General features: G+C 40.4%; 1 protein-coding gene across 1 annotated transcript in view; it reads right to left on the reverse strand.

Annotated features, from left to right (window-relative positions):
- LOC134337788 (PC3-like endoprotease variant B) overlaps window positions 1-19,912 on the reverse strand; it is a 941,886-nt gene that overhangs the window by 320,768 nt on the left and 601,206 nt on the right. The window contains exons 6-7 of the mRNA XM_063033034.1: window positions 10,737-10,847; window positions 6,219-6,312 (exon numbers count right to left, since the gene is read on the reverse strand). Coding sequence (XP_062889104.1) covers window positions 6,219-6,312; window positions 10,737-10,847 — 205 coding nt within the window. The remainder of the gene's footprint in view (window positions 1-6,218; window positions 6,313-10,736; window positions 10,848-19,912) is intronic.

Consider the following 19,912-nt stretch of genomic DNA (forward strand, 5'->3'; position numbering starts at 1 on the left):
ACAGAGACAGCCCTGCAGCGTATAACATCCTGCTTCACAGAGGCTGCTGCGCTCTTCAGACTAGAAGTTAGCTTGAAGAAAACAGAAGATCTCCATTAGCCCACACCCCAGGAAGATTACCACCCTCCCTCTTTTCCTTCTCCCTGGGCCTTCTGTCCCATGATCCTCTCATATCCCTTTTGCCTATCACCTGTCCAGCTCTTGGCTCCATCCCTCCCCCTCCTGTCTTCTCCTATCATTTTGGATCTCCCCCTCCCCCTCCAAATTTCAAATCTCTTACTAACTCTTCCTTCAGTTAGTCCTGAGGAAGGGTCTCAGCCCGAAACGTTGACTGTACCTCTTCCTAGAGATGCTGCCTGGCCTGCTGTGTTCACCAGCAACTTTGTTGTGTGTCACGTAATAGCTAACTGTTTCTGACTGAAGAAGAACGATAAGGAGGCAGTCCCAGATGCCTGTGTGCAACATATTGAAACACTTGTAAATCCACAGGGTTTGAGAAATTCAAATAAAGCTTTGTCAGGGTCTGACCAAGTTAAGAGGAGATATGATCATTTTATAACTGAGGGATTTGTATCCTTGAAAGAGGAGTCCACTCCAGTGCCAATAAAAATTCTTAGGGATACTGGAGTTTCTCAGTCACTTATGTTAGACAGTGTTCTAGGATTTCGTGATGAGTCTGACATTGGTGAGGTAAACTATATACAAGGTATTGGGAGTGCCCTTATGCCTGTACATCTGCATAAAGTAAATTTAACATCAGAGTTAGTTTCAGGACTGTTAAAGTAGGACTACAACCCAGTTTACCCATGAATGATGTTTCTCTGTTGTTCGGGAATGACCTAGCAGATGAACAAGTTTTTCCTGAAGTGCATTTGATAATTAAGCCCATCTCTGATGAACCAAAGATGGATTCTAACATGGATTCCTCCTGTGTTGTAACCCCAGCTATGGCCAAAAAGATTGCTGGTGCAGATGGGTCTGCTACCCATAATCGTTCAATTCAGGACTCAAATTTTGATGATTTGTCAGGAACTTTCTTACCTTCATTATTTGATCAAGATTCTTGTAGTAAGCCTGACCATGAAGATTTGTTTCTGTCTCAGAAGGAAATTATAGCAGAGCAGAGTAGAGACCCTGAGACTGTCAAATTAAAAGAATAAGCTCTTCCAGATAGTGAAATTGAGAAAGTGTCAGTAGGATATTATTTTAAGAGTAGAGTGTTATTGAAGAAGTAGAGATCACATACAATTCCTTCAAGTGAGGAATGGGCATTTGTTCACCGGGTAGTAGTTCCTAAAGTTTATAAGAATGAGATTTTAACTTTGGCTCATAGTATGCCCTTGGGTGGCCATCAAGGTGTGAAGAAAACTGTGAACAAGGTTTTTAAACATTTTTACTGGCCTGGTTTAAGAAAAGATGTGGCAACATTTGTTGAACTTGTCACGCTTGTCAGGTTGTGGGTAAATATAATCAAGTTACTCCAGTGGCTCCATTGCAACCTATTCCTTCATTTGGTAAACCGTTTTCTAAAATTATTGTAGATTGTGTAGGCCCTTTGCCAAAAACTAAAGCTGGCCACCAATATTTGCTGACTATTATGTGTACCCCATCTAGGTTTCTAGAGGCAATACCTCTTAGGAATATAACGGCTAAAACTGTAATAAAGGCTCGTGTAAAACTCTTTACTTATTTTAGATTGTCTAAGGAGATCCAATCTGACCAAGGTAGTAACTTTATGTCTGGATTGTTCCAGCAGATAGTTTATAAGCTGGGAGCCAAACAGATTACATCATCTGCGTATCATCCTGAATCACAAGGGGCCTTAGTGAGGTTCCATTCTACCCTCAAAACTATGATTAGGATGTTTTGTGTTGAAAATGAGAAGGATTGGGATGAGGGCATTCATTTACTTTTGTTTACAGTAAGGGAGTCAGTGCAGGAATCCCTAGGTTTTAGTCCTTTTGAACTTGTGTTTGGGCACAGAGTTTGAGGACCTTTGGCATTATTAAAGGAACAGTGGATTAACACAGAAGTACATACTAATTTGCTGGATTATGTTGTTTTAAAATTTAAGGAAATATTACAAAAAGCTTGTAGCTTAGCAAGGGAAAATTTAAAATCTGCTCAGGAGAAAATGAAAACTTGGTATGACAAGGAAGCTAGAATGAGGTCATTTAAGTCTTGAGATAAGGTGTTGATTTTTTTCCTGATGCAAACAAACTCACTACAAGCTAAATTTCATGGTCCTTATGAGATTATATCTAAAGTTAATGATGTAGATTATGTGGTAAAAATACCAGATCGAAGAAGGCCAGTGCAGCTTTGTCATATGAAAATGATAAAACCATATTATGAGAAACAGTCCGCCACTATGACTGGTGTGGTCAATAATAATGAGTCTGATCCCACTAGGAATTTAATGGATGATTCATCTGAAACTCATTTTAAACTCAACATTATTTCTGCCAGATTACCAAATGCAACAATTCTGGAAAATATTGATGAGGAATTGGCTCATTTACAGCCAGAGCAGAGGCAGCAGATGAAGCAGTTAATTTTTAAATATAGGGATTTATTTCCAGATGTTCCTAAAAGAAACACAATAGCTTCACATGATGTAGATTTTGGAGATGTCAAACCCATAAAGCAACATCCATATCAGATGAACATGGAAAAATGTGCACTTGCTAAGCAAGAAATTAAGCACATGTCAGAGAATAATATTATTCAACCTTCCACTTCGAATTGGAGTTCACCTTTTGTCATGATACCTAAACCAGATGGTACTATTTGGTTTTGTACTGATTACAGGAAGGTGAATGCTGTAACAAAAACAGATACGTATCCAATCCCTAGGGTAGATGATTGTGTGGACAATGTTGGAAAAGCAAAGTTCCTTACAAAGATTGACTTGGTAAAAGGGTATTGGAGTGTTCCACTGACAGGTAGAGGTAGAGAGATTTCTGCATTTGTAACACCATCTGGGTTATATGAATATAATGTTCTACTGTTTGGAATGAAGAATGCACCAGGAACTTTCCAGAGAATGATTAATTCTGTGATTCATGGTTTAAAAGATACAGATGCCTATATTGATGATTTAGTTACAGGAAATGACACTTGGGAAGCACATATTACTGCAATAGAGAAACTGTTTGTTAGGCTTTCAAAAGCTAACCTAACTATTAACTTAGCTAAAAGTGAATTTGGTCATTGTGACCTACCTTAGTTATGTTGTGGGTCATGGTAGATTAGCTCCTATTCAGGCAAAAGTTCAGGCAATTTTAGAGGTACCCACTCCATCTGGTAAAAAGACTCAGAAGATTCTTGGGAATGGTAGGATATTACTGAAAATTTTGTAAGAATTTTGCTGACTTTGCCCTTCCATTAACTAACCTCTTGAAGAAAGGTGAAAAGTTTGTGTGGACAGTGCTTTGTCAGGGGGCAGTTGATAAATTGAAAACTATGCTATGTCATCAACCTGTGCTCAGGTCACCTGACTTTGAAAAGCCATTTTCATTAACTGTGGATGCCAGTGACGAGGCTGCAGGAGCAGTGTTACTCCAAAGGGATGAGATTGATGAGGTTGATCGTCCCGTAGCTTACTTTTCTAAGAAATTTAATGAGCATCAAAGAAATTATTCAACCATAGAAAAAGAATTATTATCTCTTGTTTTGGCTTTACAACATTTTGATGTGTATGTTGGTGCAACTCAGAAACCACTCATAGTTTATACCCATCATAATCCATTAATATTTTTGAGTAAAATGAAAAAAATAGAAGATTACTGAATTGGCGTTTGATGTTACAGGAGTATAATATTTTGATAACTCATATTGAACACAAAGATAATGTGATTGCCGACTGTCTACCCCGATGTTGAATTTACAATGCTTTTTTTGAGTGGAATTTTAATATTTGTAACACTCCGGCTGTATATTAGTTGTAAGGTGCTGTATGATAATTCTATGTATATGGTTTATGTTGTAGATTTTATACATTAGCATTTTTTTGTAAATAGTTGTTAAAATTTTGCTCATGATAGACCAAAATTTTCCTTTTTTGGGGGAAGGTGTTACATGCCCACAGTTTGATCACGGGACAGTGGGATGATGTAATGGTCTTGTGAGTGGGATGATGTAATTGTCTCATGACCATTGGGGTGAGGTTATGTCACGTGATGGCATGTACCTTACGGTATTTAAGGAAGCCCGCCAAAGCGTGACACAGTTTTTTACTTACTATTTTAAGGTACATTGTTGCTGGCAGTTTCGCCAATAGCTGCCAGTTTTTGTTTGTTACACATTTTTTTTATTTTTACAGTCTAATATTGGAGAGTGAAGACCTTACCAATGTACGGGAAGCCAAAGGATTGGGTAAAGTTATCGACGTTCAGTGTTTTGGAAGTGATCGATCGTTTGGAATCGTAATCATCTGGGAAATTGTGGCATGCACATTTGAGTTAAACCCCTGCAAGGTCAAGATGGTTTGTGCAGTGTCCACCCTCCCAAGAGAAAAGGTCAGTTCCTTTACTTCTTCATGATTGCTTCAACAAGGCATCACTCGACTATGATTGACAGATTCGTCATTGTCTTTGGAGGAATTGTTGCTGCAGTAAAGTCTCTCCTTAAAGACTGTAAAAATCACTTGGACTTTTGAATTTACTACTTTAAGACTGTATTGGAATTTACCACTTTAAGACCTATTTCTAAGTTCGACTGTTTGTTCGATATAGCCGCGTAACGGTTAACTTCTGGTTAAGCTAGTTTGTTTACTTTTCTATGTTTTTGAGTAGAGGTTAATAAATATTATTGTTTGTTTATAAAACCTGACTCAATTTCATATCCATTGCTGCTGGACACGTGACAGTGACAAGAGGGTATACAGGAGTGAGATATGCCAACTAGTGGAAAGGTGCCACATCAACAACCTGGCACTCAATGTCAGTAAGATGAAACAGCTGATTGTGGACTTCAGGAAGGGTAAGACCATATAACCATATAAAAATCACAGCACAGAAACAGGCCATCTTGGCCCTTCTAGTCCATGCCAAACGCTTACTCTCACCTAGTCCCATCTACCTGCACTCAGCCCATACCCCTCCATTCCTTTCCTGTCCATATACCTATCCAATTTTTTTTTAAACGACAACATCAAACCTGCCTCAACCATTTCTACTGGAAGCTCGTTCCACACAGCTACCACTCGCTGAGTAAACAAGTTCCCCCTCGTGTTACCCCTAACCTTTTGCCCCTTAACTCTCAACTCATGTCCTCTTGTTTGAATCTCCCCTACTCTCAATGGAAAAAGCCTATCCACGTCAACTCTATCTATCCCCCTCATAATTTTAAATACCTCAGTCAAGTCCCCCCTCAACCTTCTACGCTCCAAAGACGAAGGAACACGTACCTATCCTTACAGAGGGATCAGAAATGGAGAGAGTGAGCAGCTTCAAGTTCCTGGGTGTCAAGATCTCTGAGGATCTAACCTGGTCCCAACATATTGATGTAGTTATAAAGAAGGCAAGACAGCGGCTGTACTTTATTAGGAGATTGAAGAGATTTGGCATGTTAACAAATACACTCAAAAACTTCTATAGTTGCACCGTGGAGAGCATTCTGACAGGCTGCATCACTGTCTGGTATGGAGGGGTTACTGCACAGGACTGAAAGAAGCTGCAGAAGGTTGTAAATCTAGTCAGCTCCATCTTGGGTACCAGCCTACAAAGTACCCAGGACATCTTTAGGAAGCGGTGTCTCAGAAATGGAGCGTCCATTATTAAGGACCTCCAGCACCCAGGGCATGTCCTTTTCTCACTGTTACCACCATCAGGTAGGAGGTACAGAATCCTAAAGGCACACACTCAGCGATTCAGGAACAGCTTCTTCACCTCTGCCATCCGATTCCTAAATGGACATTGAATCTTTGGACACTACCTCACTCTTTTTTTAATATACAGTATTTCTGTTTTTGCACTTTTTAAAAATCCATTCAATATACGTAATTGATTACTTGTTTGTTTATTATTTTTTATTTTATTTATTTTTTTCCTCTCTCTGTGCTAGATTATGTATTGCATTGAACTGCTGCTGCTAAGTTAACAAATTTCACGTCACAAGCCGGTGATAATAAACCTGATTCTGATTCTGCTTATGGTCTCATGGTAAACAATTATAATGTCATTGGATCATCACTGTAATCAATTAATTTCACCAACCTGCACATGTTCCAGTGTATTGATGGCTCTAGCAGTGCCCTCACAAGCATTTGTAGTGAGATGAAGGTTCACACTTTTGCCAGCTGGAATAATTCTGTTGGTGTAATACATGAAAAAAAATTGAAGGAAGAATCACTAAAATGAAAGCATTCAGCCTAAATTAAGTCCAACAAGAAGGTGGTACTTTTTTTTGCGACATTTCCATAAAACTATAAGACAGAGGAGCAGATTTAGGCTATTTAGCCCATTGGGTGTGCTCTGCTATTCCACTATGGCTTATTTTTCCGCTCTCACTTCCATTCTCCTGCCTTCTCCCTCTAACCTTGGCACCCTGACTAATCAGGAAACTATCAACCAATGCTTTAAGTATGAAGTCAAAGTCAAAGTAAATTTATCATGAGATTCATTATGAAAGTGTACATACAATATGTCACCATATACTAACTTAAGATTCATTTTTCGCTATAAATTCAATGATTTGGCAACAATTCCATAGATTCACCATTTTCGTGCTGAAGAAATTCCTCCTCATCTCTATTCTAAACTGATGTCCTGGTATTCTGAGACCTTGCACTTTAGTTCTCGATTCACCCACTATAGGAAACATTCTCTCCGTGTACACTAGGCTTTCAATATTTGGTGGGTTTCTATGACATTTTCCCCACCATCTCATTCTTCAACTGATGAGGTTAAGAGAGAGTTTAAAATCCATGTGTTCATGAGCAATTAACAAGTGGAGATCTTCAAGAAACTTGGTGAGGTAATACTGCACAAGACAACCACGAGTTTATATTCCTTTTGTTGAAATGTTTGATGTGCATTCTCCCAATCTGCATTTGCCTCTGCTATTCATTGCCCCTCTAAACCTGCCACTGCTTTTCAGAATACGAGAAAGTATGCAGTTGCAGAATATGCATAACTTCTGGCCAAGATGGCACCAGTTACAATGCTCCCTTGTTGACATCTTCCAGATAGCTCACGAAAATGTCTTTTTTACATCTTTTACATCTGTTTTTCACCTTAACTTTGTTTCTGAGACTGCTAGAGCCTGTGATTTACAGTTTGGAAACCGGGAAGCAGGTGTGTACTTGGATGGCCTCAATGTGAAGAAACTTTGAGACAGGGCACGAGCTGAAGTTTGACTTCATTTTGCTGGTTCAAGCATCCATCAATCGCCAAATAAAGCGACAAGGAAAATTGAGACATCGAGACGAATGCAAAGGCAGGCAAGTCTTCAGCACCAGCAACATTCCTTTTGATCGCAGTCGGGAAAGGAATCTGTGAGTAGTCCAGCACTACTGTGGCAGGAGGATAGGTCTTTCTGCCTATTGATGTCCCTCTCTTTTGATGAATGTTCATGATATCACAGGATGGTTTCAAGGATCGCATTCATCAATTGGACTATTACTTGGTAATGGAGCTTAGAGAAATAGAGGGCTATGGGTAACCCTAGGTAATTTCTACAGTAAGTACATGTTCGGCACTGCATTATGGGCCAAAGGGCCTGTATTGTGCTGTAGGTTTTCTATGTTTCTATCCTTTTTCAGGCTTATGGTTTATTTATTCTATGTTTTTTATTTAACTCTTACTTTTCCGTTTTGTTGTGTGAAGGGAGGGTGTTTGGGGGCTGATGCTCTGTTAAGTTTTTTTTTGTGTGCGGCAGGGTTTGTTTTATCAGGGATCAATCAGGGTTCTGTTTTGTGCAGGCGAGGGGGCTTTGGGGTTGATAATCGGGATGCTGTTCTTTTTTGTGCGAGGCAGATGGGTTTGATATTTCTCTCTGAATGACTTTCATGTTCTTTTCATGGCGATCTGGTGAAGATAAATTTTGGAGTTGTATATAGATACATGCTTTGATAATAAATTAACTTTTCAACCTTTGAACCTTTGAGATGGTGGATATCAGGGCAACACTCACACTCACAAAATGCTAGAGGAACTCAACAAGTCAGGTAGCATCCATGGAAATGCATAAGCAGTCGATGTTTCCATATGACTATAAAATATAGGAATGACTATAAAATATAGGAACAGATTAAGGCCATTAGGCCCATTGAGTCTGCTTCACCATTTCATCATGTCTCATCCAATTTTCCTCTCAGCCCCAATCCCCTGCCATCTCCCGTATCCTATCATGTCCTAACCAATCAAGACTTTATCAACCTCTGTCTTAAATATACATAAAGACTTAACCTTCACAGCTGCCTGTGGAAAAGTATTCCACAGATCCGCCACTCTCTGGCTAAAGAAGTTCCTCCTTGTCTCCAGTCTAAAAGGACACCCTTCTATTCTGAGGCTGTGTCTTCTGGTCTTGGGCTGTCACCGCATAGGACACATCCTCTTCACATCCACTCTATATCAAAGACTTTCACCCTTCGATAGGTTTCAATGAGGTTACCCCTCATTCATCTAAATTCCAGTGAATATGGGCCCAGAGCCATCAGACACTCCTCATTTCCTAAGGAAATCCTACACAAGGACTCCCAAGTCCCTTTGTACCTCAGTTTTTTTTTGTATTTTCTCTCCATTTAGAAAATAGACAACAAAAACACTTTTGTTTCCTTTACCAAATTGCATGACCACACACTTCCCGACATTCCATTCCATCTGCCATTTCTTTGCACATTCTCCTAATCTGTCTAAATTGTTCTTTCATCTCCCTACTTCCTCAAAACTACCTGCCCCTTTACTTATCTTTATATCATTTGCAAACTTTGCAACAAAGCCATCAATTCCATCCAAATCATTAACATATAATGCAAAAAGAATTTGTCCCAACAGAGATTCATGTGGAACACCACTAGTCACCAGCAGCCAACCAGAAAAGGCTCCCTTTATTCCCATTCTTTGCCTCCTGTCAATCAGTCAGTGCTTTATCCATTCTAGAATCTTTCCTGTAATACCATGGCCTCATTTGTTGTTAAGAGCCCCATGTCTTATTAATGGTAAGACTCTTGGCAGTGTAGAGGATCAGCGAGATCTTGGGGTCTGTGTCCATAGGACACTCAAAGCTGTGACACAGGTTGACAGTGTTGTTCAGAAGGTGTATGGTACGTTGGCTTTCATCAACCATGGGATTGAGTTCAAGAGCCATGAGGTAATGTTACAGCTATATAAGACCTTGGTCAGACCCCACTTGGAGTACTGTGTTCAGTTCTGGTCACCTCACTAGAGGATGTGGATACTATAGAGAGGGTGCAGAGGACATTTACAAGGATGTTGCCTGGATTGGAGGGCATGTCTTATGAGAATGGGTTGAGTGAACTTGCCCTTTTCTACTTAGAGTGACAGAGGATGAGAGGTGATCTGATAGAGGGATATAGGATGATGAGAGGTGTTGATCATGTGGATAGTCAGAGCCTTTTTCCCAGGGCTGAAATGGCTAACATGAGGGGGCATAGTTTTATTGTGCTTGGAATTAGGTACACCCCAGAGGTAAGTTTTTCACACAGAGAGTGGTGGGTGTGTGTAATGCACTGCCAGTGAAGTGGTAGAGGTGGATACAGTAGGGTCTTTTAAGAGACTCTTAGATAGGTACATAGAGCTGGGGAAAAAGAGGGCTATGTGGTAGGGAAATGCTGGAGTAGATTGTATGGTCGGCTCAACATTGTGGGCTGAAGGGCCTGTAATGTGCTGTAGGTTTCTATGTTTCTTCTATGTTTCTATGTGTGGCACCTTGTCAAAAGCCTTCTGAAAATCCAGGTACACAACATCAACCATTTCTCCTTTGTCTATCCTGCTAGTTATTTCTTCAAAGAATTCCAAAAGATTTGCCAGTCAACATTTTCCTTTGAGGAAACCATCCTGACTATGGCCTATTTTATCATGTGCCTCCAAGTACCCTGACACCTCATCCTTGATAATCGACTCCAACATCTTCCTAAGCACTGAAGTCCGATTAACTGGCCTATAGTTTCCCTTCTTCTGACTCTCTCCCTTCTGGAAGAGTGGAGTGACAATTGCAATTTTCCGGTCTTCCAGAATCATTCCAGGATCTAGTGATTCTTGAAGGATCATTATCAATGCCTCCACAATCTCTTCAGCCATCTCTTTCAGAACCCTGGGGCCAAAATTTCCTTGGTCAGCAGAGCAGCCATTGAACCAAGTGTTTACCTGAATGTGTTTCCAAGCAAGCAGCAGAGGCTGCCTTCCTTTCTTTTCTCTCTTTCCTTCCCCTTCCCCTGTAATTCACAGCTGTTTCTATTAATGATAATAGTGTTTTATGTATCAGATTTACATTTCAAAAATGCCACATCACTATTATTGATCAATAATTAATCATTCATCACACACTTCTGTAGAATTACTTCAATTTTGATTAGGCTGCTCTTCTCTAAAAGGCTTTAATCAAAATACACTTGTATTTGCTTCCCCACTCCCCCCCCCCATACATTTTACTATTTTTGGTCATACATTTTGTAAAATCCACCGTAATAAAAATGGCTGGGTATTGAACATTTCGATTTCAGCATTCGAACTTTACAAAGCTGAATTCAAAAGGAATCTCGGGGTACTCACATCACAGGGTCAAGTGGCAGTTCGACTGAGCACATCCGCTGAGGGTTTACGGGAGTCCAGAGAAGGGCTTGCTGGACCATTAACCCAGCATCCATCAGTCCAAACCCATAACTGTGATTAAAACCAAACCAAACACATTTTAATTCACTCTGTAAAAGAATCACATGTACGTGTACATAAAAGCATTAAATGGATTTCTTTTTTCAGATATTACAGTTCAGTTGCATTAGGGCACAAACAGCAGTAAATACCTTTTGTCAGGCATTGAACTTTATTTATTTTATATAGAGATACAGTGCAGAACAGGCCCTTCCGACCCTTTCAGTCTCACCGCCAGAAACCCCTGATTTACCCTAGCCTAATCACGGAGCAATGTAAATGACTAATTAATCTATGAACTGGTTTGTCTTTGGACTGTGGGAGGAAACCAGAGCAACCCAGAGGAAACTGACACATTCCATGAGGAGAGCATGGAAACTCCTTACAGAGGACACGGGGACTGAGCTCAAACTCCAGAACCCCTGATGAAAGAGCGTCACGCTAACTGCTATGCTGCCATAGCACCCACTCTGTTTGCTATTCAGAAGTATCAAGATACGCAGAGTGCACTTAATGTAATTCAGTAAGTAGAATCAAATACAATTTTTACAATGTTCACCACTTCCATGCTGACAATCTGTGATGCACTCCCTCAGCACCCTCCACATCCCAGACCCCTTCCTCTCCCAATCGCATAACAAATCCTAAATAGATACATTAAAAAAATGTAAGAGTGGGGATAGTCTCTGGTCCACAGAGAGAGAAAAAACTGTGGTTGACAGGAGCAGGAACAGGAAAACCTGATAACATAACTAAAAATGAAAAAAATGGAGAAAGATAAAGATTACCTTTATTTGTCACATGCACATCGAAACATTAAAGCATCCAGTGAAATGTGTTGTTTGCGTCAACGACCAACATATAATTATTAAATATGTTATTATACAGAATATAAATGAATATTAACATCATGCAGATCACAAATAGGAAACAAATTTAACCTTTTTTGTTGTGTGACTGAGCGACAAGTAAGGTAGGTATGAGAAATCTGTGCAGATAAATTGTAGGCAAATAATTTTCTTTCTAAAAATCGCAGGTATAATTCATTCACTGCATTTAAGATGAGTTTTTTTGATTTAAGACTGAAAAACGAAAGGCAAAGAGAATTTTTAATTCTAGTCGGGGGGTGTGTGACTAATTATGAAAAAATATATAGTATCAAACAGAGACAGTCGTGTTTAAATGATGACAGTTGTGGTTAATAAGCGCAGTAAAGTGAAAGGAAAAATAATTATGCCACCATTTTAGCATTGCGCCAAATAGGTACGCAGCTATAATATATTATGAGATAAAGAAAATGGTAATGAAATTTGTTGTAAAGAAGAACACTTGAGCAATTTTGCTTATTTATTATTTCAGAATGGAGACTTTGCCATTAGAACACAATACTGGTTACTGCCATTCATTTCATCTGAGCTGAGGAAGAGATAAACGTTTTTCCTCATATTTGTTAACAGAGACGGAATGAAATAGAGCATAGAACATCAAACATTACAGCACAGTGGAGGCCCTTCAGCCCACTGTGCTGTGCTGACCTTTTAACCTTCTCCAAGAGCAATCTAACACATCCCTCCTACATAGCCCTCCATTTTTATTTCATCTCGAATCTGTGAATTTTTTATTGTAGAGCCCAGATTCTTTAAGAGAAAGACCATGGAATTATGTGTAACAGACGCAGGAGAGTAGTTGAAGCCAGCGTAGATTAGCCAGTCTCATGCTGAATAGCAGACAGGAGTGAGGGCTCTGGTGGCACTCTGCTGCTCCCAGTGAACAGTCCAACAACTCACTTTGGACCTTCAAACTATGGAAAAAGCTATTAAGTGTATATGCCAGCTCCATCTCTCTATTCTTCCCCTACTTTCACTCCTTTGTCTTTAATACTGTATTCTACGCTGTTTCCAAGGAGGCCGTGGTAAGCTGAAGGAACATCATAATGTCCTCTGTTGAAGTTTATTGCAGCCTGCAAGACTCTAAAAGTAAATTGTAGGGTTCTGAAAGAGGTAGCAGTAAAGATTATGAAGGCATTAGTAATGATCTTTCAAAAATCATTGGACTCTGGCAAGGTGCCAGAAGACTGGAGAATTGCAAATGTCACTCCACTCTTTAAGAAAGGAAATTATAGACCAGTTAGCCTGACCTCAGTGGTTGGGAAGTTGTTGGAGCTAATTGTTAAGGATGTTCACCTGGCAGAGAATCTCACCTGGTCCCTCAACACCAGCTCCATAGCCAAGAAAGCCCAGCAGCGTCTCTACTTTCTGCGAGGGCTGAGAAAAGTCCATCTCCCAGCCCCCATCCTCACCACATTCTACAGAGGTTGTATTGAGAGCATCCTGAGCAGCTGCATCACTGCCTGGTTCGAAAATTGCACCATCTCGGATCGCAAGACCCTGCAGCGGATAGTGAGGCCAGCTGAGAAGATCATCGGGGTCTCTCTTCCTGCCATTACAGACATTTACACTGCACGCTGCATCCACAAAGCAAACAGCATTATGAAGGACCCCACGCACCCCTCATACAAACTCTTCTCCCTCCTGCCATCTGGCAAGAGGCTCCGAAACATTCAGGCTCTCACGACCAGACTATGTAACAGTTTCTTCCCCCAAGCCATCAGACTCCTCAATACCCAGAGCCTGGACTGACACCAACCTACTGCCCTCTACTGTGCCTATTGTCTTGTTTATTATTTATTGTAATGCCTGCACTGTTTTGTGCACTTTATGCAGTCCTGGATAGGTCTGTAGTCTAGTGTAGTTTTGTGTTGTTTTATGTAGTTCAGTGTAGCTTTTGTATCGTTCATGCAGCACCAGGGTCCTGAAAAACGTCGTCTCATTTTTACTGTGTGCTGTACCAGCAGTTATGGTCGAAATGACAATAAAAAGTGACTTAACTTGACTCCTTTGTCTTTAGTATTCTACACTGTTTCAAAGGAGGCCAAGGTAAGCTGAAGGAACATCATAATGTCCTCTGTTGAAGTTTATTGCAGCCTGCAAGACTCTAGAAGTGAATTGTAGGGTTCTGAAAGAGGTAGCAGTAAAGATTATGAAGGCATTAGTAATGATCTTTCAAAAATCATTGGACTCTGGCAAGGTGCCAGAAGACTGGAAAATTGTAAATATCACTCCATTCCTTAAGAAAGGAGGAAGGCAGCAGAAAGAAAATTATAGACCAGTTAACCTGACCTCAGTGGTTGGGAAGATGTTGGAGTCAATTGTTAAGGATGAAGTGATGGAGTACTTGGAGACACAGAACATGATTTAGCTGATGGAATAGATGGCATTGTTGCCAAGTTTGCAGGTTATATGAAGATTGGTGGAGAGGCAGCTGTTGTTAAGGAAACAGACTGCAGAAGGACCTAGACAGATTAAGAGAGTGGCAAATGAAATACAATGTTTGAAAATTCATGGTCATGCACTTTGGTTGTAGAACTAAATGTGCAGACTTTTTATCTAAACAGGGAGAAAATCCGAAAATCTGAGATGCAAAGGAACCTGGGAGTCCTTGTGCAGAACACCTTAAAGGTTAACTTGTAGGCTGAGTCGGTGGTGAGGAAAGCAAACACAATGTTAGCATTCATTTCAAGAGGTCTAGAATACAAGAGCAGGGATGTGATGCAGAGGCTTTATAAGGAACTGATGAGGCCTCACCTTGACTATTGTGAACAGTTTTGGGCTCCTCATCTAAGAAATGATGTGCTGGTATTGGAGAGGGTTCAGAGGAGGCTCACAAGGTTGATTCCAGGAATTAAATGTTTGTCATACAAGGTATATTTGATGGCTGTTGGTCTGTACTCACTGGAATTTAGAACGATGAGGGCAGATCTCACTAAAACCTTTCGAATGTTGAGAGGCCTAGACAGAGTTGATGTGGAAAGGATGTTCCACATCATGGTGGGGGAATCTAGGACAAGAGGGCACAGCCTTGGAATACAGGAACAGAGATGTGGAGAAATTTCTTCTGTCAGAGGGTGGTAAATTTGGGGAATTTGCTGCCACAGGCAGCTGTGAAGAACATGTCATTGGGTGTATCTGAGGCAGAGATTGATAGGTTCTTGATTGGCCGTGGCATCAAAGGTTACAGAGAGTAAGTCCAGGGAGTGGGGCTGAGGAGGGGAGAAAAAGATCAGCCATGATTGAATAGCAGAGCAGACTGGATGGGCTAGATGGCCCTATTCTGCTCTTATGCCGTATGGTCTTTATTAGGTACAGAAGGCCCCATAATAAATTACCACTGAGAGTAACTTGCAGTTTTGAAAATCATTGAGGTGTTGACAGTTATACAGGGAAAAAAAAGCCAATTGGGAAATTGCAAATTTCTATGTACTGTATACTGATATGTTCCTCACTACAGGAGTTGAATCTCAGTTGGATTGGGACCATGCTGAGTTCAGGCATTTGGTTTGGCCTTCCTGCGCTGAGCTGCATATTCCTAGCCTGGTACTCTGTCCAGGTTAGCTGACTCATCAGCAGGGGCAGTTGTGATGGGTAGATAGGTAGATGATTAGTTTAAGAACTTTGGGCTGGAAGCTGTTAATTTTGTTGTCAATTTGAAATATGACTCGCTGCCAAACAAACGTACAGATAGTCCCTTTTTTTTGCCAATCAGAAATGGCCAATGCAGAGGATATCATTTTAAATCCAGTGGAGGAAAGTGTAGGGAAGATGTCAGAGTGAGATTTGTTACTCAGAGAGTGATCGGTGTCTGTAATGTACTGTCAGTGGTGGTGGTCGACGCAGATACAACAGGGACATTAGGGACTCTTAGATGGGCACAGGGATGTAAGGGAAACAGAATGTTATGGGCTGGGTTAGAAGGTGAAGTAGGTTTATATGGGCCGTGGGCCTATGGGTCCATACAGTGTGGTACTGCTCTCTGTTCTGTGGTCTATATTCTGAGGTGAAGTAGGTTTATATGGGCCGTGGGCCTGTGGGCCCATACAGTGGTACTGCTCTCTGTTCTTTGATCCTCAAACATGGTTTACCGAGTGTAGCTGAGGAGATGAGAACAAGCAGAGTAGAAAACTCATCATATGCAAATCAGATTTGTCATGTTCAGGAAAAAAGGAACATCTAAATGGAAAAGCATAAAATCTGTTTCTCTTCTAGAAAGATCTATAATTGAGTAGTTTATATGAGGCTGATCTGATTTAGACCCAGCTTTACTGATCTTTGATGTCATTACTGACAATTCTTTACCTGCATGCTGCTCTTAATAAGTAAAAATCTTCAAACTGTTGTTATCTTAACTTGGAAATTAAATACTCCTGTAGACTGGAGGACCATATTGTCAAACACTTTCACTCCATCTGTAAGGAGGAGGATTCCCTGATAGCCAACCATTCTAATTTCAACCCTATTCCCATTCTGACAAGTCAGTTCATGGTCTCCTCTGCCAAGATGAGGCCACCCTCAAGGTGGAGGAGCAATACCTCATATTCCATCCAGGTAGCCTCCAACCTAATAGCATGAACATCAATTTTTCTAACTTCAGATAGTTTCTTCACCCCCCTCCTTTTTTTTTCCATTCCCCATTCTGGTTCCCCCTCACCCCTTCCCTGCTCTTCACCCACCTATCAGCTCCTCTTGGTGCCCATTTGCTTCTGTTTCTCCAATGGTCTACTCTCCTCTCCTATCAGATTTCTTCTTCTTCAGTCCATTACCTTTTCCACCTAAGACCTTCCAGCTTCTTATTTCATCAGCTCGCTGCCACCCACCTGGCTTTACCTTCTTATTTTGGCATCTTCCCCCTTCCTTTCTAGTCTTGATTAGACCATAAGATATAGGAGCAGAATTAGGCATTTTGAATCCACCATTTCATCAAGACTAATCTATTTTTACACTCAGCCCCAATCTCAGACCCTCCCCATGTATCCCTTTATGCTATGACCAGTCAAGAATCTATCAGCCTTAAATATACATAAAGACTTGTCTTTCACAGCTGCCTGTGGCAACGAATCCCAGAGATTCACCACTCTCAGGCTAAATAAATTCCTCTTCATTTCCGTTCAAAATAAAGGACGCCCTTATTTTGAGGCTGTCTTCTCTGGCCTTAGACACTGCACCATAGGAAATATCCTCTCCACATCCACTCTATCAAGGCCTTTCACCATTCCATAGCTTTCAATCCCCCCTCTTTCTTCTAAATTCCAGTGAATACAAGCACAGAGCCAGCAAATGCTTTTCACATGACAAGCCTTTCAATCCTGGAATAACTTTTGTGAACCTCCTTTGAACCCTCTCCAGTTTCAGCACATCCTTTCTAAGATCAACTTCTCACAATACTTCAACTGAGGCCTCACCAGTGCTTTATAAAGTCTCAACATAACATCCTTGCTTTTATACTCTCGTCCTCTTGAAATGAATGCTGCCATTGCATTTGCCTTCCTCACCACAGACTCAACCTGCAAATTAACCTTTAGGGAATCCTGCACTCCCAAATCCCTTTGCACCTCAGATTTTTGTATTTTCTCTCCGGTTAGAAAATAATCAACCTTTTCATTTCTTCTACCAAAATGCATGGCCATACATTCCCCAACACAATTTTCCATCTGCCACTTTTTTGCCCATTCTCCTAATCTGTCTAAGTCCTTCTGTATACTCTCTATTCCACAAAACTACCTTTTCCTCCACGTATGTTCATATCATTGCAAACTTTGCAACAAAGCCATCAGTTCCATCATCCAAATCACTGACATAGATCACTGATGATGGGTCTCAGCCTGAAACATCAACTGTTTATTCATTCCCATAGTTCTTCCAGCATCTTGTGTATGTTACTCCAGAATTCCAGCATCTGCAGAATTTCTTGTGTTTATATTTTAGATTATTTAAATACTATTGCAAAGGAATTTATGTCTTTGAATATTTATAATCTGGGAAATTTTCTTTGATTCAGCATTCAGGAAACCCCCAAGTCCTGCCACGTTCGCCACCCCGGCACAAAATATACCAGGAAATATAATTGTTCCTGAACTGGTAAAAACATGTCACTCAGAATTAAACACGTTCATACTAAGCAGTAACTCGCAAGATCCTTAAACCTGTAATATAAATTATGTAGTAAATAAATATTAAAGTGCGTGTATATCACCATTTACTATCTTGAGATACATTTTTTGAAGGCATTTACAAGAAAGAGAAAAAAACCAATAGAATCAATTTTCCTCTCCAAGTCCACTGAAGACGGGATCGTTTCCTGCAGACCTTTTGCCTTCTTTCTCCTTATCACTGTATTAGTTAACACATCTGAGGCAGCAAACATTCCCAATCAGCCTTTTCAAACACTTACCCCATCACTGAACTGTTCCCACAGCTTATGGACTCTCATGTTCTTGATATTTATTGCTTATTCATTTATTCTTATTATTTCTTTGTTTTTCTTTTGTATTTGCACAGGTTGTTGTCTATTGCACATTTAGTGTTTGTCTGTCCCATTAGTTATGGTCTTTCATTAATTCTATTATGTTTCTTTATATTTACTGTGAATGCCACAAGTGAACCTCTGGGTTGTATATGGTGATAACAAATTTACTTTGAACTTTCAACTTTAAAATAATGTTTTGGTGGAGATTGGTAAATTGAACAGAATCTCTGAAGGAAAAGAAACTGTTAATGTTTCGGGTTGAAATCAGGCCGTCTACCTTAATCGAGAGAGAGTATTGTAATTACAGTTGTTATGTGGGTAGCACAATTAGAATAACGTTTTACAGTGTCAGCGATCGGGGTTCATTTCCTGCTGCTGTCTATAAAGAGATTTTACAGTATGTTCTCCCCATGATTATGTTGGTTTGCTGCAGGTGCTCTGATTTCATGTTCTAAACTTAGAAACATCGAAACATAGAAAACCTACAACACAATACAGGGCCCTCGGCCCACAATGCTGTGCTCAACATGTACTTACTTTAGAAATTACCTAGCCCTCTGCTAAACATGTACGGATCAGTAGAGACTAATGATATGTGAGTATGCTATGTTGGTGCTGGAAGCATGGTGACATTTGTGGGCCGCCCCCAACACAAACAGCACATTTTCCTAAATGTTTCAATATTTTGATAAACATGTGAAAAATAAAGCTAATCTTTATTTGTAATATTTGAGAAGCTGGAGCACTCAATGGGTCAGGCAGCATCTATGGAGAGAAATGGGTTGAGTCAGAATGTCACTTGGGCCTCATTTCCAGGGAGACACACAGACATCGGTTCTCAATATGGAACTCATTGTTGTGTCGTCAACTATCAGGATCTGCATCAGGTTTCATATCACTGGTATATGTCATGAAATTTGTTGTTTTGTGGCAGCAGAATATTGCTAAACAAGAATATAACTTACAGTAAGTATATATAAAAAATATATTATTTAATTAATGCAAAAAAAAAAGAAAAGAAATAGTGAGGAAGTGTTCATGGGTTGATTGTCGATTCAGAAATCTGATGGTGGAGGGGAAGAAGATATTCTTGAAACATTGAGTGTATCTTCAAGCTGCTGTACCTTGCTCTTGATGATAGCAATGAGAAGAGGGCATGTCCTGGTGAAGGGAGTCCTTACTGAAGGATGAATTGAACTGAATTGACTTTATTTCTTACATTATGTCTCTATCTGAATGTGCAGTGTGCAAATAATAGTAATTTGTAGTAAATAGTATGTACTGTAAGATATACAACAGGTCAATATAGCTTAGAAATACAATTGTGTCTGTGCGAATTAATCAGTCTGATAGCCTGGTGGACGAAGCTGCCCCAGAGCCTGTTGGTCCTGGCTTTAATGCTGTGGTATTGTCTCCCGGAGGGTAGCAGCTGGAACGGTTTCTGGTTCAGGTGACTCAGGTTCCCAGTGACCCTTCGGGGCCCCTTTTATGCACCTGTCCTGAATAGTGGGAAGTTCATATCCACAAATACGCTGTGCTGTCCGAACCACTCTCTGCAGAGTCCTGCGATTGAGGGAAGTACAGTTCCCATACCATCAGACCACAAGAAGTAGGAGCAGAATTAGGCCATCTGCCCTATTGAGTCTGTTCCAACATTCAATTATGGCTGATCCTTTTTTTAACCCCTCCTTGACCCCAGTTCCCAGCCTTCTCCCTGT

Source organism: Mobula hypostoma, chromosome 2 (genome assembly GCF_963921235.1).
Source record: "Mobula hypostoma chromosome 2, sMobHyp1.1, whole genome shotgun sequence".
NCBI lineage: Eukaryota > Metazoa > Chordata > Chondrichthyes > Myliobatiformes > Myliobatidae > Mobula > Mobula hypostoma.